At 38.7% G+C, this 23,334-nt stretch overlaps 1 protein-coding gene across 6 annotated transcripts in view; it reads right to left on the bottom strand.

Annotated features, from left to right (window-relative positions):
• ADARB1 (adenosine deaminase RNA specific B1) overlaps positions 1–23,334 on the bottom strand; it is a 272,145-nt gene that overhangs the window by 156,240 nt on the left and 92,571 nt on the right. The window contains exon 1 of one of the 6 annotated variants that reach the window (XM_067548810.1): positions 19,194–19,562. The exons of the other annotated variants lie outside the window; for them this stretch is intronic. Within the exon in view, the coding sequence (XP_067404911.1) occupies positions 19,194–19,293 (100 nt within the window). The 5' untranslated portion in view covers positions 19,294–19,562. Of the gene's footprint in view, positions 1–19,193; positions 19,563–23,334 lie in introns of those variants that run through there. 6 annotated transcript variants of the gene reach the window in all.

The following is a 23,334-nucleotide window of genomic DNA, read 5'->3' as shown; positions in this document are numbered from 1 at the left end:
ACTTAGTGAAGGTGTCAAAAAATACCAAGTTGGTCACCATACGTCTCTTTTTCTGCAGAACTGCTGCTTAGGCAGTCGGTTCTCAGTCTGTAGCAGTGCGTGGGATTCTTCTGTCCTAAGTGCAGTATTCTGCACTTGTCCTTGTTGAACCTCATCAGATTTTTTGGGTCCAATCCTCCAATTGGTTTAGGTTACTCTGTATCCTATCCCTACCTTCCTGTGTATCTACCACTCCTCCCATCTTAGGTGTCATCTGCAAACCTGCTAAGGGTGCAATCCACCCCATCATCCAGATGGGACACTCTGCTTGACAATGGCTGCCAAACAGACATCGAGCTGTTGATCACTACCCGTTGGGCCCGATGATTTAGCCAGCTTTCTATCTACCTTATTGTTCATTCATCCAGCCCATACTTCTTTAACTTGCTGGCAAGAATACTGTGGGAGACCATAACAAAAGCTTTGCTAAAGTCAAGGTATATCATGTCCACTGCTTTCCCCACATCCACAGAGCCAGTTTAACCACCCTTATTTTTTTAACTTAATTATTTGCCATTTTTACTAGCTACCACTTAAAAATCAAAATTAGCATAAAAACAAATTCTTGACTAAACAGAACCGAGCACTTTCATGTAACTATGAACCATGTCTCTCTGGTTTTACAGATACAAAAACATTGCCTTAATCATGTAGTGAATCAGCTGCCGACAGTTCATCGCTTTCACAAAAAAACTTCTGAATGTCCATTTTAGTTTTTCTCAGTTTTAGATAGGATAAAATAATTTGATGGACTTAAATTAAAACAGAGTAATATTTTACTCAAGTTAAAACTTTTAAAGGTCACAAAGTCACTTTTCCATAGGTGTTTTGCATCATCCTATATAAGCAAACAGAAAATTATATTCCTTCTATAGGTTTCTAGAGTAATTTCTCAAGGTGCTTGATCTAATTCCCATTGAACTCAATAGGAGTCTTTGGCCAGGCCTACATTACACAGTTACTGTGACATAACTACATCATCAGAGGTGTAAGCAACATAGTTATACCTATCGAACCCCCAGTGTAGACTGTACTATGTCAGCGGGAGAGCTTCTCTCTCCCATCAGCTTAAAGCATGCTGTACCAATGTAAATTTCTAGTGTAGACCTGCCCATTGATATCTAGCTCTTTCTGTGGGACCTAGAAGAGGCAATAGAGCCCCATGATGTTTCTAAAGACACCTGTTAGTTCCATCCCTATTGATTCTATACAACTGCTCCATTTCGGTGCCCAGAGAACCTGGGAACTTTTGTGAGCAAGGACCTGAAATCAGATGAACTTCAGTTGAATTCAGCTTTCAGTTTTTTCCCCATACTCCAAGCAAATATGCTGAAGGGGAAGAAAATAGAAAGCAATATCACCACAACAAGATTTGTACTGCCCACTCCAAACTGAGATCTGTATTTGCACATAAGTTCTCCTTCTGGCGCCCATATCTTACCCTTTGTATGAAGCAGATCTGCCTGCATCACCTGCCACAGAGAACAAACAATTTTAATAACCACTTTGTATTTATTAGCCTTACTAAACTGAAATGAAATCTTTATATAACATATGTCAAAGCCTGTCCCTGCCTCTCCACGTCAGGTGCACCAAGATAGTGAGTGAGCAGGACAGAGTCTCGCATGCATGACCAACCCTGCCCCCCAATCCAGTTATCCCCCTGGGCTGTGCGGTGAGTCATCAGGAGCTGTGCTGCTGCCCTCCCCTTACACAGACCACGGGGGGAAATGGACCAGCAGGCACAGAGCTCCTTGCATTGTTCCTCCCCCCCTCATAATCCAATAGCATTCCTCCTCAGGGAGGAAGAAGGACCAACTACAAGGGAGAAAACTGGGTGGCCTCCACATGTACCACCTCTGCCTCGTATCCAGCTTGGGGAGGCAATGCTCCCTCCGCCCCCAGTCTCCGCCCATGAGCATCCTTCACCCAGGAAACAAACTGCCAGCACGTTCTCTCTTATGAAAGGAAGGTCACAGCCAACCTGGCTGGAAAATACTGCAAAGACTTGGGGGGAGTTAAACTCCATTAGATGAGACAGTATCTTGTTAATTAAGTCTAGGCTATACAAGACGTTATGATTTTATTTTACATGTATTAATTTATTTCTAATAATTTCACCTGCTACTTCTAGAACCTCTATACTAAGTTAAACAGACTTTTACTTTTTTCACTCTAAACATGTTTAAGGGCTGTGTGCTGGGGCAGAGGTGTAACTGGTAAACTGGGATGTGCTGTTCCTTCAGGAGCAGAGAATCTGTGAATGCCCAGAGCCCAGGACTGGACACTCCAGTGGGGACACAGAGGGCTCGGGGGTTAGGACATGCCTATCCCTAAAATGCAGAAGGACAGTGGAGCTAGAGTAGGCCAAGAGGGGAGGTCTTGTGTTGCCCATGACCAGGGGAGTCAGGGAGGTGAGCATAGACAAGTCTTCCTCACACTACAGGCAGGCAGTAGCAAGGTGCCTACCAGCCCTCGGTGCTCCTGGGAAGTGTCACAAACACCGTCTAAACAGAAATATACTCCTTTCTGAAAAGTTAATGGTAAATAATGTCACTAGTATGAGAAAAGCCCTGTATAATTTAAAAGCAACAAGACAAATATATTATCCCTTCTTCATCCTCTGTATGGGTCTTTGTGAATTAGGGTCCTAATTACAAATTTCATATTAACAGGAAATGAAATTCTGTGCCCCAGACACAAATTTAGAATGTTAGGGCCTCTGTAGCAGTTTTGTATATATTTAAGAAGTGACTTCAGATTTGTTCAGAGTAGGAGGAGAAGGCAGTGACAATGAAATATTTGGTATTCCATATATTGCTAGAGAGATTGTTAAATACAATCTTCTAGAGTTAAACTTTTTAACGATGCTGATTTTCGATACATCTTGGAATACTGGTGAATTTCCAGGACAAAGGAAAAGAATGAATGTTGTGCCAATATTTTAAAAAGTTATATGGGCTAACAAGTAACCATAGGCCAATTAGCCTGACATAAACCTGAACAAAATCATGGAATGGCTCATAAAGGATTAAGTTAATAAATAATTAAAGGATGAGAGCATAAAGAATGCAAATTATTACGGTTTTAGGAAAAATGGAACAGTAAAAAAGGACAAGTCAACTGTATTCTGATGTGGATTGCTTTGTAAACTGGGCACAAACAACAAGATCTCTTTTAATCCAGCCAAATGAAAGATCGTATCTGGGAACAAAGAATGTAGATCATACATAAAGGATGACAGACTTCACCCTGGAAAGCAGTGACTCTGAAAAGGACGGGGTGTCATGGTGGATAACCTACTGAGTATGAGCTCCCAGTGCAAAGCAATGACTAAGGAGGTTTATGGCATCCTCAGATATATAGGCAAGGGAATATCCAGTAGGAGTAGGAAGGTGGTATTAGCCCTCTAATTTAAACGAATCTAGTTAATTTTGGTGAGATCTTTACTCGAATAATGTGTCCAGTTCTGGTGTCCACTCTTCAAAAAGGATGTTAAAAACTGGAAAGAGTTAAGAAAAAAGTCACAAAAAATCATCTGAGTTCTGGAAAATCTGCCTCACAGTGAAAGACTTAAGCAGCTCACTCTATTTAGTTTATCAAAGAACTTTAACTGACAAGAAAGCCAAGTCTTCTTGTTTTAGGTAGAGCAAATAGTTCAAGATCACCTGGATAGGTGATTTTGTTGGAGAGACATCTCGGTGAGCTGCCCAGCAGGCAAAGCACTTCCATTTGGCTACGTAAGACACTCTGGTGGAAGGTTTTCTGCTTTCTAACAGAATCTTCTGAACCTGAGCCAAGCAGGATTGTTCTTCCTGGCTTAGCCATGGCACATCCATGCTGTCAGGTGCAAGGAGGCTAGGTCTGGTTTGAGTAGATAACCATGACCCTGAGAGAGGAGGTCTGTCTTTGAGGGAAGCATCCAAGGGCGGGCCACTGAGAGCTCGATTAGCATCCCGAACCAATGCTGACACAGCCATGCTGGGGCCACCAGAATAACGCGAGCCTTCTGTTCCTTAATTTTTATGAAGACCTTGTATGTTAGAGCTATTGGTGGGAAGGCACACATGAGACTGCCTGACCACGGCAGGAGAAAGGCATTGGTCAGTGAGCTATCATCGAGCTCTTGAAGGGAGCAATACTGAGTACATTTCCTGTTCCTCTTGGTGGCGAAGAGGTCCTATCAGGGAGTGCCCCACTTTTGGAAGTTGAGATTGGCCTCCTCTGGGTGGAGCAACCACTCATGGTGAGAGCAAAATGATCTGCTGAAGCGATCCACTAATATGTTCTTGACCCAGGGAAGGTGCACCACCTCCAGTTGAATGTTGTGCATCACACAAAAGCTCCACAAGTGTAAGGCCTCCCGACAAAGGGCTGAGGATCTCCCCCTCCCCGCCATCTGTTGATATAATACATCGTGGTCATGTTGTCCGTGAGAACTTTAACTACCTTGCTGGAGAGTGAGGTAGGAATACCTCGCAGGCTAGTTAAACTGCCCTGAGTTCTCTGACATTGATGTGCAAAGCCAGTTCGTCACTGGTCCAGAGGGCTTGGGTACTGAGCGCACCGAGGTGGGCTCCCCACCCCAGCTCCGAGGCATCTGAAACTAATGACAATGTTGGTTGAGGGGCTGTGAAAGGCACTCCTGCCAGCATGTGATGCAGTTTCGTCCACCATGATAGGGAGATAAGTATCCATGGAGGGACTGTGAGAATCATGTCCAGATGATGTCGGGATGGGGAGTACAGAGTAGCCAAAGACTTTTGCAGAGGTCTGCCATGTGAAGTCTGGCATGCTGGACTACATAAGTACAAGTTGCCATGTGGCCCAGTAGGCTAAGACATACCCTCACCGTAGTAAGAGAGTGGGCCGATATTCGGGCTATAAGCTCTGACCATTGCCAGGAACGTGGCCTTTGGCAAGAGTACTCTAGCTCGTATGGAGTCTAGGACTGCCCTGATGAACTCTATTCTTTGGACAGGCACAAGTGTTGGCTTTTGCTTGTTTATTAACAGGCCCAGCACTTGACAGGTAGCCCAGACAACCTCGATATTGTGTTGGTTTTGCATCCTTGACCACCCCCTGATGAGCCTGTCATCCAGATAAGGGAAGACCTGTACTCCACAGCGTCTGAGGTGGGCTGCCACCACTGCCATGCATTTAGTGAACAAATGTGGTACGGTTGATAGGCCGAAAGGGAGCACCGTGAACATAGTGTTTCTATTAAATTTCCTTCCAGCTTGAAATAAAATCCTCTATAACCATATACTTATAAAGAAATGTTTTCCACTCCTAATAAACTCCATTAGGCTAATTATCCTATTCAGAGTACTCAAAATACATATCTCTCAATATGATTTAGGATCTGATCAAAGCCCACTGAAGTCAACGGGAGTCTTTACATTGACTTCAATGGTCTTTGGATCAGGCCCATCATGAGAAAAGAGTATGTTGTGGTTCAGGTGGATTCCCACTGCCTCCATTGTCTAATGCAACTTAATACTGAACAAAAAAAATGCTGTCAGATGCTTTAATGCACTGAGGAATCCAGGCACCAACTCCAATGACTTGAGGAAAGAAGGACTACAAGGTACAGACAAAAAGGAGCCAAAGCACCATGATAAAACGTGTGCCACTAACACCAAGGAACTGGCTTGAGGAATAAGTAATAACATGATGGATTCAGTACCCTAATAGTCCACAGAAATCAGACATAGAAAAATATTAAACTTCTGAAGTTCATTATAAGTTTTTTACTTAGGCTTCACACAAATGGAACTCCCACTGAAGTCAGTGAGAGTGTACCACAGGAAGGAATGAGTGTAAACTAACACTAAACACAAAGCTCAAGCTTTGGACTTATGATCATATGTAAATATAAAAACATTTCTATTAAGAGAAAGATTGCAGCAATGCAATTCTAAATTATACATGTATCTATTTATCTATATTAAGGTAACACACGTTTCAGGTCACAGGCTGTGTCTGAATATTTAAAATTAAATTAGCCACGGAAAGGTTATACTACATTGACCACCACTATATGGAAAACATTTCCCAAATTCACATTTTCTCCACTTCACTTAAGCTTCTCTCGTATTCATTCAATAGTCATGACAAAAAATTAAACATTTTGGAGAACAACTAAAGCTTTTGTTTAATCTACACAGCTTCCTAAATTTGCTTCTGATACAGAGAAGTTTTTATAGCTGCTTGGGTAATTATACTTGACTGTATAAATATGAATGAGACTATAACAACACTCTTAGTATACTAATGCCAAGACCAATCAGATTACCTGTTATCACATTGTGTAATGTAATTTGTCTTCACAGTTAAGTAAACAGAAAATTAATTTCTCTAGACTGACAACAGGTCAACACTTTGATTTTGTTTTATTAGAAGCACAGATATCATATTCAAAGCATATTTAAAATTAAGCTACTTGGGAGAATGGAAATGGATAAACTACAAACAATTGTCAGATGCTCATAAAAGGGTGAAAGATTATAATGGCAGCAATCTGAGTATTACGATTCCTCACATAGCCCCATGACAGAAATGCAGGTGCCACATTCACTGTTTTCTTATTTTATCATGACAGCTACTATGTACTGAACATAGGCCAAAGTAATGAAGTTGACTTTTGGAATTAGATTCAAATCCTAACTTCCCAAAAGTTGACAGATGTTTTCTGTTCATTGTTCCAATTCAGGTCCCCCTTTCACTACACTATGCATCTAATTTTTAGACACAACAAATCTTGCATCTTAGCAGGTGGTTAGACTAGATGCCCGTTGCAGTCCCTATTAACCATATGGTTCTATGATTCTAATTTACTGTGGCCTTGACCAGCCCAATCCCAACTTTGTCACGAGTTCACAAAGATTCTCCAAAACATCTATAAGATTGACGGCTTCCTTTAGTTACGTTATATTTAGATCACTTTATCTGATACATTCACAAGCCTGAAGAAAGGGGCATCATGGGGTCTCCTTTAGTCCTCCAAGGCCTGATTCCTTCTTCTTTCCTTTAGCGGCAGCCTGCTAGATAGAGTGTTCTTTGCAGAAAGAACTGCAGACTAAGTGACGGTTAGACCCTTACATGGAATGCCATGACATATCAAAGTCTTAATGTTCTGTCCCCACCTCCTACTGTTTGGAGGAACAATAACACAAACGTCTGGACCAGTCTCACAGTATAGCAACAGTTCCATAATAGATAAGACTGTCTTACAGTTTTCAGTTTAACAGGAAAGTTAAAACTTTATTTTGTAAAAATCTCTTTGAAATGGTGAAAACCAGAATGCAGAATGTAAACTTTAAGCACTATTTGAGTTTTTCAAGGTGGTTTCATGAAAAATGGTATAGTTCACAATAAACCCTTATGTCAATTTTTCACTAGAGCGTCTTGCTTTTTTTTGCCCCTTTTGTGAGAAATCTAAATCACTTTGTGATTTGTCCTTTGTCCATAATGGTACTCCTCATGCACCAATTCCAACCATATCAGTTGTACACAGGGAACATAAGAGCACTTTATAACTTTAATCATAATAGCAAATACATGTAGCAACCAAACATGTTACATTTGACAACAAATCTGCTGCAATGCAGTCACTGACTCTGTTCCCATGTAGGGGATATATTATATAACAGATATGCCTTGAATGATTAATAACTACTGATTCCATCTGGCCCTCAAAAATTAAAAAAAAAGTTATCCACCTCTGTTTATTCCAAAAACAGAATCCACCTAGGAAGTAAAGACAATAAGAAAACGGTTCAGACCATGTGAGACACTTTGTCTAAGGAGTCAGCCAAGGTCAAGAGTTCCCCTCCCCAGGAATAGAAACTAAATGGCTTAACTAAGAGTGTTACTAATCATCTCGGCAAAAATGTGTATGGTTAAAACCTGTTTCTCCCTCCCAACCTACCTGGAAAAAACTGCAAGTTACCTAGCCAAGGTGACACGCTGATTTCCTACACAAAGTGACCTGTCGCACATTGCAAGTGGATCAAGAGATGGGTGGGGAAGCTGCAAGTTAAGAAACCCAGACCTGACTAGCTGTAAGATTGAAGGGCCATTTGGGGAGCAACCTGTTACCCCAAGAAATCCAAACCACATGTTTTCGCCACAAATGATAAACAATACATTGTTTTCCTTGTAAATCAAATAGTCCATAGATAATCTGTCTTCACCCCAAATTAGAAGCTGCACATTTATTTTCACTGTAAGATCTACATCCTTCTCTATGTGGATAATGTCTCTTGTTCTATTGTAAATCCTAAATAATGTAAAATGCTTATGTTCAGTCAAAGAATGTATGGCGTTTGTCCTCCAAATTTAGAAGATTATAAGGGATTTTGTTTGTTTTCATTGTAAATAATCGTTGCACTCTAGAAGTAACAAGAATTGTCAAGCACCAGGGAGAAGGAAGGTTGAAAGATATAAACCAGGGTATAAGTTTGGAATATTAAGAGAAATAGCTTAAAAGGGGATCCCAATTGATAGTATGGTGTGATAATGAAATACAATCCTTGAAATGAAACAAATATTAAAAGCCTCCGATAAGAAGAGTACTGCAGAAATTTGTTATACACCATCACCATATACTGGAAAGGATTCTCCCTCATCCCAGTGTTACAAGGATAAGAAGAAGTGGTGAGATTTCATTTCAAGATCTACACTCTCTAGCGAGACCTCAATTAACTGCTGAGTACCTGTGATAACCGCTTGAATACCGTATTGTGTGCGTGTGTAGGTGTAGTACTAATGTTATCCTGGGTGTATTAATAAATTGATGATTGGTTAAGAATAAGAAACTGATTTGAGAAATACTGTTCAAGTTAAAAATTGACCTGAAAAAGACCTAGCATTAAAATTGTAAATTAACGATCCCTGCACATGATAAAAATGGGTTATCCTATCAGATTCCATTCCATACTAGCTATAACACTAATTCAACTGACAAACATAGTCTGTTAGATTTCAACTTTAAAATACAACTGGCACCTCATCAAATTCATAAAAACTGACACCCCTCTTCTTTCAAGTTTACACCGATGACCAAAAAAAACTCCACAAGACACTCATCATCAAATATCACTGTAAACTTAGGGAAACATTCCCTGACCCTGGAAAGAGGTGACTAGGAGTTCAAATCACACCTCTTTTCACTGATATATACCCCCATGCCCACACTTCACTAATACATTACTCTCATTAGTCACTAAGGCCATAAATCCTAACCCTAGAAGGCAATGAGGGATGATATGAATACAATAATTCCACCACCACCTTTTTTTTTGTAAACTAGCAGAGAATTTATGCAAAGTCACTTGCAGACATTCTCCCTAACATTACAAACCACAGTCTTCTCCCTAGATCACAATATGTTTCAGAGTGACTAAACCAGTTTTGGTTAGATCTCTATCCACTATAAACCATACTCCTGTTCCAACGCCAGGGATACAGTCCAGGACTCCTGTTTATCAATATTCCACTGTGGAATAGTTGATAGTTGTGTAACACACTGGGGAAACATGTCAAATCTTTCTTCAGTGGCTAGTCTAGAAATGGATTAGCAATTATTCCTGTTGCTCAAGTAGTAGCAGGCTAAATAAGGAACCTGAAGGTCAAAGGGTTTCAAAGCCTGACCCTGACCTATTTGGTAGGATGGTATCATAGAATCATAGAAGATAAGGGTTGGAAGGGACCTCAGGAGGTCATCTAATGATTCTAATCCAACCCCCAGCTTAAACCAGGACCAACCCCAACATATCATTGTACGTGATTCACACATCTATTTAAAGCAGATTTACTATTTAAAATTATGGTAATACATAAATTATGGTGTGAATTACCAAAATACACATTTGATGTTTTAGTAATTTGTCAAACATTTTGCTTGTGTAACCCTATGGTCATGGTGTATGTTATGTATCCTACTCTGTGACCAATCCACTGAGGATGAGTGTCTGTGATAATTCTCCACTTGAGAGCCTGTTTCGCACAAGATGTAAAGACTCATGATTTTGTTTTGGATGCCCCCATTTTAATCCCTAGTCTCAGCCAAAAGGGTGCTTGTCACACTTGTCGGTGTCACACACTGGCAGGTGTGAAAGGCTGAGAGGTATACTTCATAATGACAGGATGGAAGGATCCGGGCACGCACATCCTGCTGCGTCAGCTGCTCCTGGCTGCTTCCAGAAGTCCCTGAGAAGCTTTGTGGTGTTTTGGGAAACAAGTGATGACACAGACACCTTCAAAGTGGTTCCAAGTTATATCGTACCTGCTGAATATGGAAGATTGCTCTTGGTGTTGAATTTACTTTCAGTAACTGTTAAACAGAGATAAAACAACACAGACAAAGGATTTACTGAGTTAATATAGTCAGGAGCAGGTACAACAGCTCAGTTCTCCCTGATTCTGGAGAGCTAGCCATTGAAGTACACCAAAGCTGTATAAAAAAAATTAGTAAATTAGCAAACAAAACCTACATTTAGTTAAGCCTGTAGTTAAACTTACATTTAGGGACAGTTAAGTTTGCAACAGGACACGCTCCATCTATCCAAAACCATAAGAGCATGGAAACAAGAAGTTAAGGGGAAAATACTCCTGTATTTCTTTCCATCTTCATATGGTATACAACAGAAATTATAATACACTCCAACACCTTAACTGTGACCTCATATGCTCTTATATAAATTAAGTCAACAGATCAACATATCTCTCTGTCACACATTCTATGTATTTGGAAAGTTACTCTGTCTTAAGATGCTGAGTTCACTGTTAAGGTTTGGTGTTAGAATGTACATTGGATGAACCTGGGATACATATTGCTTTTTGATACCTGTTAGATGTTACAGTGAAGGCCTTTTTAAATGTTGGAGTATGTTATTAACAGCATTGTAGGCCATATAAAAGGCAGAAAGGAAGGCAGGAGTGTTTCTTCTCAACTCAGTTCACACATTCTTCTTGTGATATCCAATCTATTAAACTCTCTGATATCTCTGCAACTTTCAGCCCTCTGCTTCTCTTCCGATCAATGCCACGGTGTCTACTTTCAACTCCACTTTATCCTCTGCTCTTGACTCCTTCCCTCCCCCTCTTATCCCATGCTTTCCAAACTTTTAATTCCCAATGTTGGTTATCCCTCCAGACCTACTTACCCTTCTTGGTTTGTCTGCTGTCTCAGATATGGTTGATTACTTTCCTATTGCAACTTCTCTTCTCTGTTTCCACAGCTGTATTCTTCTGATTCTCTTTCTATCTTCACAATTGTTCCTTCAATATCTCCTTTAACATTTCTTTATCTTCTTTCCCTGTGTTGTTATTCCCTAGGATTCGGTTCTTAGTTCTTCCATTTTCTTTCTCTTCTCTCTCTATTGGTGTACATAGCTGCTTCTGTTATTTCAACCACTAACTCTATGCTGATGATTGTCAAATCTACCTCTGTTCCTCTTGTCTAGTTACACATTTCAAGCTGCTGCTCTGTCATCTCTATTTCAAAGTCTAGACAATCTCAAACTGTATCTTTTCACAAATGAACTACTCCTCTTCTCCTCATAATACCTCTTCTCCCACTCTTTTCTCTATTTCTATTCTCATTTTTATTATGTTTCCTGTCTCAGGTTCAAAGCCTTGGTATAATCACTGCATCTTCTCTCTCCTCCTCACTATGTCCATTCCAGGGATAGACTTAAGGATAAGGAACCAATAAGCAAGTGAACCAGGGGCAACCAATGATATAGCACAGATGGGAGATCTGGGGGGAGGGGTCTGGATTGGCAGGCAGGAGCAGTGTGTGTGTGGTCAGCTGTGCTGCAGCAGACTCATAGATTCCAAGGCCAGAATGGACCACTGTGATCATCTACAATGCTCTCCTGCCTAACACAGGCCATAGAACTTCCCTGAATTAATGCCTGTTAGAAGTAGCACAGATCTTCTAGAAAAATATCCACTCTTCATTTAAAAATTGTCACTGATGACAAATCCACAATTCTTGGTAAATTGTTCCAATGGTTAATTACCCTCACTTATAAACTTGTTTCCACTCTGAATTTGTCTAGCTTCAACTTCCAGCCATTAGATTATGTTTTACCTTTGTCCGCTAGACTGAAGAGGCCATTAAACAAATATTTTGTTCCCAGTGCAGGTCCTTATACTCTGTGATCAAGTCAGCCCTTAACTTTTTCTTTGTTATACTGAATTGATTAAGCTTATTGGGTCTAATACCATAAGGCACATTTTCCAATCCTCTGATCATTCTCATGGCTCTTTTCTAAACCCTCTCTAATCTATTAACATCCAGTAGCAATTTATCAACACAGTGATGCCTGTAGTTAATGGGGTCCATCACTTCCTATTATAACACCCATTTTAGTTGCTTATAACTTTGCCAAACTTCAACCATTCAGGCTGAATTTTTTCGTACTGAGTATCTGCTTTTTCTAGAATTTCAGCTAAAACAGCTGAAATACAGTTTCTGAGTAGAAGATTAGAGAAAAAATCTCAGTTCATACATGTTCAGTAGAGACTTGTTAGAGTTTGGAAGCTAAATTATCTGAAGCGTCCATCTGCACTGCGCATGCTACATCCCTTCACAGCTCCTATGTGGCAACTAGAAAGTTTAAGCACTGTACACACAGAAAGACTGAGCATGTTCTATACCAGGGCTAAAAAGGCTAAGCCGGACTTTCTGAGTAACTGCTTTTCCTGGCTACTGGGGGCTGCTGTGGTACCAGACACAGAAATATTGAAAGCACGGAAACTGTCTAGACGGTGCTTTCAATTACACCTTTCTGGAATACAGGCAGCAAGGAGGAAGCATCTTAACTCAAATTCTGAGAGTTCACAATCACTAGGAAGGGAATAGGAAGAGAGGAACAGGGGCAGGAGAAGGAGGAAGGTGAGAGAGGGGCAGTGCTAAGCATTTGAGGTGGGGGGAACAACAGGGAGCAACAATCAGGTGGAGCACCAAGATCAAAAGGAGATGGGGAGTGAGAAGGTGTGAGTATAAGGAGGCAGGGAGAAGTTGGAAAGGATAGAAAAGTTTATTACTATAGACACACTTTCTTACAGAGCCTGGAATTGAACCAAGACATCTCAAGTCACTGGCAAAGTGCACATCTCCATCCCCCTCTAGTAAGCAGGTCCACATAGAAGATAGCAGTAGAAAGCTGTTATCACTTATTCCATTAGCTCAAATGGCAGAGGACTGCATTGTGAATCTAAAGTTTCCAACACTGCTGTGGACCCATGTGGGGAGATCAATATGGACTCATATTTTGTTTTTTCCCTATTACGTTTTTTAAAAGCTTAGAAAATTACATAAATATGCACTAAAATAAATAATGGAAAAAATAATTGTGAAAAAATATGTAATGAAAGATTGTATCACAGTGCATATGTACAAGAGGGCTGAATCAAGGATGCACAGGCAACTTTAATTTTGGCCTTTCCTATCTTTTAATGGTTTGATTTTGCAATCTTAACATTCTTTAACAGTTTTTTTGGATGCAGTTTATATATATGGTGATGAGTCATCAGCATGGGAAACCCCACTCCTGTCTTGTCTGTATTACAATTATAAACCTATTTGAGAACCCAGTCACAACACTATTTCATTCTAATCATGTCAGAACACATTTTTGCTGTGTCTGCATGTTACAACCATGCTAAAGGAAATAAACTTTAATGGTTCCATTAACATGGTTATAACATGATTTGGTCTGGTCTACACAGGAACAACCAAACTGTGTAGCAATAAGGTTATGACACAATCATGTAACTGTAGCATTGACCAGTGTTTCCCAACCAGTATGGCATCAGGCCTAAACAAGTGTGCCACGGAATGTTTTGAAAAACTACATGCAAGAACAAAAAAACCCTTCTCTTGTATTTTCATTAGCGTCAGAGCTGGATCGCATTCTGTACTTTTGCTCTCAGGGATGAGGCCCCTTTCAAATACTATGTATGCATCACATTCCATTCACCTCAGTTAGGTTAAGATAGCAAATATGAGTCCTGAAGAATGTGGGTGGAGGAGTTTATTTTCATTAAATACTACATACACTAGTATGAGGGGTTGAATAGGAAAAAGGAATAAACTCAAAGATATTGAAACTGGAGATATATGTTCTGATTAATAATGCAAAAATAAATTCATGGCTAAAATGATAAAGAAGATGGTAACATCTAATCTTCAAAGAGAAATGATAGTATATAGGAGTTAGATGTCAAAAGGCCTTGGATATCAATGACTAGGGAAAAGACAAGACATGTAAGATACAAGTATGTAAGGATATAAGCATGTTATGGTGTGACTTAACTCAATATTAATTATAGGATTTTGATCCTTCTAGACAAGGTTCAAGGCAGTCTGAAATCTAAGTATGTCTAATTATTTGTATTACAGTAGCACCTATAGGCCTCTGTCTAGCTGAACTCAGGATCGCATTGTAAGAAAACATAGTAGGAAACACCATTTTCAGAAGAGCTTAAATGCTAAACAGACAAAAGGTGGGGGAAAGTGTTATCCCTATTTTACAGACAAGGGACTGAGGCTACAGAAATATTACATTACTTACAGGCTCATGCAGGGAGTCTACAACAGGGCTGGTGTCACAGGATATCTGGCTCCTTTAATAGGGAGCAGGGTCCAGTGCCTGGACCTGCTGCCAAACAGGGCTCATAGCCAATCAGATTTGTAAAAGAATTGTGGGGTTTATGTTATGAGGAGGATCAGTGTCTGCTCTTATCCGCCACAGTGGTGTTGCTTGCAACCCATCTGAGTGAGTCACTGTTTCAACTGATAAGTGGGGTTTATGCAATGCAGACTGGAAGCTTGGAGAGGCATTCAGCTAACCAAGGTGCTGGCCACATGAGAATGACCTGAAGTTTCTCTGATGGTCTGTCTAGATCTGATAAGGCTTGCAGGGCTCTTTCACTGAAGAAGAACTTCATCTTCACCTTCCTGGTCTTACAGATCAAGCAGTGTGCAGGACCCTCACCAAGGCACAACAGGCATTGGGAATACCCATTGTTGATGGGTGTAGCAGCATCACAGAACAAGCAGATCTTCAAGCCCAGTGACTTAGACTTGATCTACACTAGAGCTTACTTCAATATAACTTACATCGCTTAGGGCCGTGAATAATCCACACCCATGGGCGACATAATTTACACCAATTTAAGTGCTGCTGAAGACAGCACTGGTCAACATAGCTACCACCTCCCACTAGGGTGATCAGATGTCCTGAATTTATAGGAACAGTCCCGATATTTGGGGCTTTTTCTTATATAGGCACCTATATCTCACAGTTTCTATCTGGTCACCCTACCTCTCACGGAGGTGGAGTTATTATGCCAATGAGAGAGCTCTTTCCTGTCAGTATAAAGCATCTTCACTAGATACGTTAGAGCAGCGCAGCTGCATCAGTGCAGCTGTAGCACTTATAGTTTGGCCTAGCCCTTAGGGTCAGCCACTTTGGGCTACTGTTCGGGCGCGGAGGTTGGCCCTTGTGCAGAGTGTTCTATGCCAGGGAAACATCCCCATACAGAAGGAAACCCTAACCCTGTTCTAAAATAGAAGCAATTAAGTTAACTGCCCCCCCCAAAAAAAATGTATCAGTACTAACCTAAAACTAATAAACTGAAGAACAACTAAGCTACCTACTCACTAAGAGCAAAACTACAGGGTCTGTCTTGCAGACACAAGTGGTAAGAAGAAACTGAATGTTGGCTGCAGCCACCCCACCCTTTATGCCCTCAGCTATGGGGAGTGAGGGGGCACTCGGGACACAACCGTGGCCCCCATGCACCTCCTATTCAAAATAATCTGATCCCATATGCATGGAAGTACACACACCAGTGGAATCTGTGTGGACAGTCACTCAAAGAATACAATTTCAATATGCACTCAAAAGTTCACTACTCCTGAGGATTTAAGTCAGATTCTTTATAAAACTTAGTTTCCTCTTTAATATATATTTTTAACAAAAGGAAAGGATGCTTCAAACTGGGAATTACTTACTATTTCAATTATAACATTTCAAAATATTTTAATGATTGAGTAAAGATACAACCAATTATATACAGATATCTGACCATTTTTAAATGTAAATTACTTGTCCATATTTTAATATATTGAAGCCTGTCATTTAACATAAAAAGTCTGTTTTGATGTTATAATCTGCATAAGGTTAGTGCATCCTCCTTTTATTTAAAGCAGTTTTACATACATAATGACTATAGGTCTAATTTTCCTTTCCAGTTCCTAACAAAAAGTAAATGGGAGTTTTTCTATTGGAAACAGGATTGGGCCCTAAAGGGCCAGCTTTTCAAGACAGTTCAGCACACATCAGCTCCCACTGAACACAGGAGCTGGTGGATGCTACACACGTTGGGAAATCTGGATTACAGTTTTCAGAAAGAGAAGCCTAAAATTAAGCCACACACTACCCCAAATCATCTCGTCTTTTGAACAAACCCAATCTTGATCAATTTTCAAACCATTAGCAATTTCATTCAGATTACATTCTGAAGAAAGAACAATGATTAGAAGATGTTATAAATCAAAACAATCAAATTACTTAAAATAATAAACTATTTTTGTAATCATCTCCCAAAATATAAAAACGTACTGGTAGATTAATTTGACATTTGGAAGATTGGAGAATCTAAATTGCTGTTTATTAATGATTTGAAATTAAAAAAACCAGCCACTTTGTAAAATTCACATTTCCACTTCACTGGTGTCAAAAGGAAACAAATGTTCAAGAACAAAATAAAATCATCATCAGATGCTGGCATACGAAGAATTATATACAGAACTAAAAATCATGTTTAGGAATATCCTGGCCCCTCTGAAGTTAATGACAAACATCCACTGAATTCACTGGGACCAGGATTTGACTCTTTAGAAATCCCTATCATTATTGAAAAAACATTGTACAGTAAATTGTCTTATTAAGCAGGTCTCTAAAGGGATTTAGAAATCTCCAGGTTTTGGGTTTTTTTAAGTGAAGTGTGTGTAGATTTGGTAAAAAGTAAGTATTTTTGTTGAATCCTTAACTAGTCTATCTTCTATAGCACTTTCTACACTGAAGCTTTATTCTTTTAACTGGTTTATTTCTTCATACCAATACAATTATTCACAGAGCTTCAATATTCATTCTGTACACTTCTAGTTTGGCTAAAACAGATCTATTATTTTACAAGATTCTTGGATTATGTCACCAGACTACTTAGATGACAAACAATTTTTCCCAAATACAACTAAAAGATGGGATACAAGAGAGAAGAAACTAACACTCCTTGATTGGACTTTTCAATGCAATGTTAATATTTTATTGTAAGAATCTTAATTTAAAAAATCATTTCAGGATTAATTTGAATGTATATGCAATAGGGAACATACACTTCATGCAATACTATTAACCCAGAGAGTTTTCAGAACCTGAAAAATGAGCAATACTTGCATGCACTAAGATGAACACTAAAAACTATCTATTATATCAGTCAGTGATTTTTAGTGAAATTTGGCCAGTGACAAAAAGCAGTTCTACCCAGATTTAAGTTGCCTTGTCAAATCATAATTTTTTCACTATAGACATGATCCAAAGTCCACTGAAGTTGTCTGAATGTGAGTCTAAGCTTTCCCCTTAATTTTTATCCTCTACTGACCATTCTAAAATATGATTCATAATGTTTGAATACTAAACTTTGAAAGCAGTGTGAAAAAATGTATTTTCAAACAAAAGACAAGAGTCAAGAAAAAATGTAAATGTTATTTGCTTAGAAGAGATTTATATTAGGATAAAGGTACCATAGGACATAGCTGACATACCAGTTCTTGGTATACTCAACTCTGTTAGTGGTTTGGGTTGAGTTACTCAGTGTTTATACAAATTCATTACTACTTATGGAATCTAAGTGTTAAAAAAAAACAAACCTAGTTCCAGTTTGCAAGAGCCATTATTTTTCCCTAGAGATATTGCTTCAGTTAGTACAGTTTTCCACTGTATTTTTCAAACATAAATACAATCACTGTACTAGAGTAATTTGATACATTTAATTACAAACACAAAATAGATATGATAACTAAATACAGTTACTGTAGTTAATTTCTTCTGTACAAGAATGCATCTACTGCCATATTCTAAAATACAAACAGCAGCATTTAACAAGAATGCTGGTAATTCTAAATGCATTACATGCCAGCCATATCGATCAACCAGATACAAAAATGACAGAAGAGTTACAGATATTAACAGATACAAATGGAATCAGAAAAATAACCTTTATAGCAGTTAAATTACAACCCTTCTGTAAGCTTTACATATTTTTAATGAAGTGCCATATATGAAATGTTCTGTTTTTACAGGTATTATATCATTCTCCAGAGACAATTCATTACTTTCCAGTTGTACAAAGATACAAACTGTACAACATACTTCAAGAAATTATAACTAGCCTATACCATGGTTCTCATTAATGCACTTTCTTTTCAAGAGATGTGTAGCTAGTTTGCAGATTTTAAGGAATAAAAATTCCTACTTTAACTAATCTAAATGTGTTAAACAGCAAAGGTGTAGCTAGATGAACAGCAACACAATCTAAATGAGATTTCAATAGTTTGGATACTTTACAGATCTCTTACAAATTTTGTTAAAAGAGAAAAGATTTTTAGTAGCTCTCTTGATTTACACTTGCTGTTCAAGGCAGGCTAAGTTTAAAGACAGAAAAAGCTCATTTTACAAAATGATTAATGAATATCCAGTGACAAGACAGACAGCTTACAGTTTCAGTACATTAGGGGAAAAACAAGCAATAAAATACAAAAAGCTGCACAACTTTAAGAGTTCCATATGTTTGTCTAAAAATAAATATTTTGAACTTTGAAAGCCTGGAAGCAAAGTGAAATATATTGGAAAACTGATTTCCATTTGAAGCTTATTGCTTTTGGTGTTCAATATTCAAACAGAATAAAAAAGTGTTACAGAATTTCTTTTTTTTTTTTTTAAGGTATGTATGAAAATTGTATTTACTAAATATTTAATATAACCTGAAAACATTTCTACAATTGCATTTTTTTATTTATAAAAGCTCATCGATATTCTGTTTTGACAGTAGATAATTTAATATACTACCTTTCCTCTCAGAACGTTTCTTACGCCTCCTTTTATAGCGACGCCTCACAATGCTGAAGAAGGTCCCCATGTTCAAAGTCCCAGTTAGAAGAGATGCCATACAAGCTAAGTGCTATAATACACAGCCAGCTCAGGTTACCCGTGTGCTAAATCTCATTCTGCCTCACTTCATAACTCACTGTATTAATACAGTGATTTATTTCAGTAAGTTGTAGCAGCAATGAGAACATTTAACTCTGTGTTAATATGTCAGGACTACAAACTCTCCTTGTCTATTCAAGGTCCATTCATCAAACTGCAGGATTAACCGAACAGTACACTAAACACTGCAGTTCATTCCTACTATCCGCAAGAGGCACATGTGACAATTAACCCTTAAATATTGTTTTGAAAATGAGACAGCAAGGAGGGACAGTTTTAATAAAACTGAACATACATTTCCAGAGATGAGGACACCAACTGGTTACAATCTGTCTTTTTCTTTCACTATTGTAAAACGTAAATAATCTATATCACTGTTACAATAAAATTAAGCAAGAAAACCAAAAAAGATAATGTTTCAACAGCAATGTTAACTCAGACTATAACCCTTCCTCTATATTTTTATGGCAATTATCTGAACAATATATTAAAGGTATAATGTGGCAAGAAAAACACTACACAATAGGCACATGCAACATATAAGGTTCCTGCAGGTATTTTCATTTTGGTTTTACTCGATTCATTTTAACTGTTCCAACTTAATGTACCACTAGTATAATTTTAGGTTTTAATGTCATAAACCCCACACAGATATGTATATGCTTATATTTTACACTGGTAAATGTGCATATATTATGTATACATAGACAGCTGTAAAATAAAATATAAACATAATTATGTATACAGACACTTCATTTTACGTAGGTTGATGTATACTACGCACAGATTCTAACTTTTGAGTGTTGGGCATAGCAACATTACAATTCTTTATAGAAGGCTAGAAATGTACATACACTGAAGAAAACAGGGTTTATAGCTGAGAAATTATGCTGAACCCCCATACCTGGTAATTCTACAAGGTTTGACAACAGGTCCTCTATTTCCACAGGAGACCACTGGAGTAACTAATAGCAATAGTAAACTGTTATCCTCTACATAGACCAAACACCACAAAGGTAGATAACATATGTTATCAAAGGGATTACACAGGACCCCATATATTCTACCACACAGAATTCTGCAGCAACTGTCCCTACATTTTTCTATATTATTCTGTCACTATGAAATACATGTCATTCCCACCCTTCTCCCCGACACACAAACACAGCTACAGATCACAGTGTTGTGATAAAGTAAGTTTTAGCCAACTGGTAGCCAACATATTATCAAAAATGAACAAAGATCAACAGATGACTTAAGTAATTGAAAAACTGTATTTTGATAGGTGGGCAGGCATGCACCTTCAAATGACGTTTTCTTCTACTGTGCATTCTCTCACTAGCATCGTCAAATTTTCCTAAAACTTCTATAAAATAATTACTCAAGCTCAATCAGGGCTCAAGTTGAATGGGTCAATAACCATGCAATTTTCCCCCCTAAGGCTGCAATCTTGTTCTCCAGAATCTCAGATTTATCATTAGTAGTAGTAATAATAATCTCACTAACCTTTATAGTTGAGAAGAAAAACTTTCAAACTAAGTGAATGTACTTAATGCAGTGATGTCTATCTGGGTCTGCAGATAGCTCAAAAGCAGTGCTCGGAGAAGTGTGAACTTTCCCATTTATCTCAATGGAGCATTAAATTGGATGCCCAATGATGACCATTTAAATATGAGCACTCTCCACTATTTCACTGCTGATCAAAGACTAAGAAATGAGAGGACCAATCAATTGTAAAAGTACTCATTTTGAAGCAACACATGGATGATGCATGGGAGGGAACCACCACACTTCCGCACCACCACTCCCAACTGAATAATAGAGCTAAAAGGCCAAATGAGCCCAGAAGGGCATCTGAGCCCCATCAAGGAGAAGTCAACTCCACAGAACCTAGAAAGACACTCAAGGCACCCTCCTAATCTGACCAGGTCCATTCTGATAGAAAGAGTACTCAGAATAGTTATCAATGGTTCACTGTCAAACTATAAGAGCATAACTACTGGGGTCCAGCCGAGTCAATCTTGAGTCCAGTACTAGTCAATATTTTCATTAATGACTTGGATAATGGAGCAGAGAGTATGCTTATAAAATGTGCAGATGACACCATGCAAGCATTTTGGAGGACAGGATTAAAATTCAAAATAACCTTGACAAATAAGAGAATTAGTCTGAAATCAACAAGATGAAATTCAATAGCGATAAGTGCAAAGTATTTCACTTCAAAGGAAAAAAAATCAAATGGACATCTACAAAATGGGAACTAACAGGCTAGATACTGCTGAAAAGGATCTGAGTGATGATTAGAAACCTTTGTCTAATTTCAAACCTAAACTTGTTGATGGCCAGTTTATATCCATTTGCCCTTGTCTGATATGTGGATCCATTTACCTAACATTGGACACCAAAGCTGGGTTACTTCTTCTTAGCCGTTCTCTTCTGAATTTGCTCAGGAAAATCAGCAAGGAAGGCAAGCAACAACAATATTACTGGATAGATGGTGGTCTCACTACCCTTGGTTCTTGGACATCACGGAACTAGCAAAATGTCAAACCTTGGTCTCTACCAAGATTCCTACTTCTTTCTCCCAGGATCCAGGGCCAAATGCCCAGACAAATCTGCTCAACCTAACAGGCTGCAAATTGAGTAAAGCTACCTCATAGCAGAGGATCTTCTCCTATGAGGTTGAATGTTTCCTGCGTAAGCAGTATCTCATTTAGCAGGAAGTGGCATACAGATAACGGAGTTTGCTCTCATTTTTTTTTAATAGTAGCACCAATCTAAGTCTGAGCTCCTTTGCACAAGACTCTGAAAGGACAAATGGTAAGAGACAGTCCTTCTGACAAATTCATAGTCTAACACACAGGACAGACAAAAAGGCAAGAGACAGGAAGTAATAACCCCATATTATAGATGGAAACTCAGTAAATGACTTGCCCAATGTCACACAGGAAGTCTAAACACAAATTCAGACATTTAACCCAAGTCTTGTAGGTCCCATTCCAATGACTTAACTTTATATTCTCAATGGTAGTAGATGACAGAACTAGGAGCAATGGTCTCAAGCTGCAGTGGGGAAGGTCCAGATTGGATATTAGGAAAAAGCTTTTTCACCAGGAGTGTGGTGAAGCACTGGAATGGGTTATCTAGGGAGGTGGTGGAATGTCCAACCTTAGAGGTTTTTAAGGTGCAGCTTGACAAAGCTCTGAGTGGGATGATTTAGTTGGGGATGGTCCTGCTTTGAGCAGTATTTCTCAACGACCGTCCATGGACCGGCACTGTTCTCCGAGATCTCCTTGACACAGTATAGGAACCCAGAGAGCTCCCTGACATAGTATAGGAAGCTGGTCCCTGGTATCAAAAAGGTTGAGAAACACTGAACTAGACGACCTCCTGAGGTCCCTTCCAACCCTAATTGTCTATAATTTAGTGAGACTGGGTTCTTCCCCTCCACCAATAGAAGATTTCATGAGACAGGGGTAGTGACCATAAAGGAACTGATACAGGAAAATATTTTCTGTATCACCCTTTGCCCAAAATTGAATGATTTATATTTAATAGCTGCTGTAGAAGAGATCTCTTCTAGCACAAGAATAATTTTTCCACTCAAGTTTTAAATTATTCGATTTCATCATTAAACTTCTCTCACACATATCACTTATCAAGACAACTTTACATCCAGATCAGTAGCTACTACTAAGAGCACGTACTGTGTTGGTAAAAATAAAGTTTTGAATATCTGTTACTATTGATACCCATTATTAAAAAAATGTTCAGAAAAATATATTAAGATTCTTTTGCCCTTTCTTTTCAGGTGAAATTGCAATTGCTCTCCACAGTAACAGACTGTTTGTAAAAACTTGTACTACCTGAATAAAAGAATAAAATTGAAAACTAAACTATAAATCCTCTTTATGCAAGGCAGTAATAAATCTAGAAAACAGGAATGCTGAATCTAAACTTAATACTAATCTTACCTTAAAGTACTATAATACTCACTTTT

The sequence above is a fragment of the Emydura macquarii genome, unplaced genomic scaffold (assembly GCF_026122565.2).
Source record: "Emydura macquarii macquarii isolate MOO-44397 ecotype Brisbane River unplaced genomic scaffold, CSIRO-AGI_Emac_v2 contig_1253, whole genome shotgun sequence".
In the NCBI taxonomy this organism is placed as follows: Eukaryota; Metazoa; Chordata; order Testudines; family Chelidae; genus Emydura; species Emydura macquarii.
The sequence above is the reverse complement of the archived record's forward strand: the minus strand, read 5'-3'. Positions and strand labels throughout refer to the sequence as shown.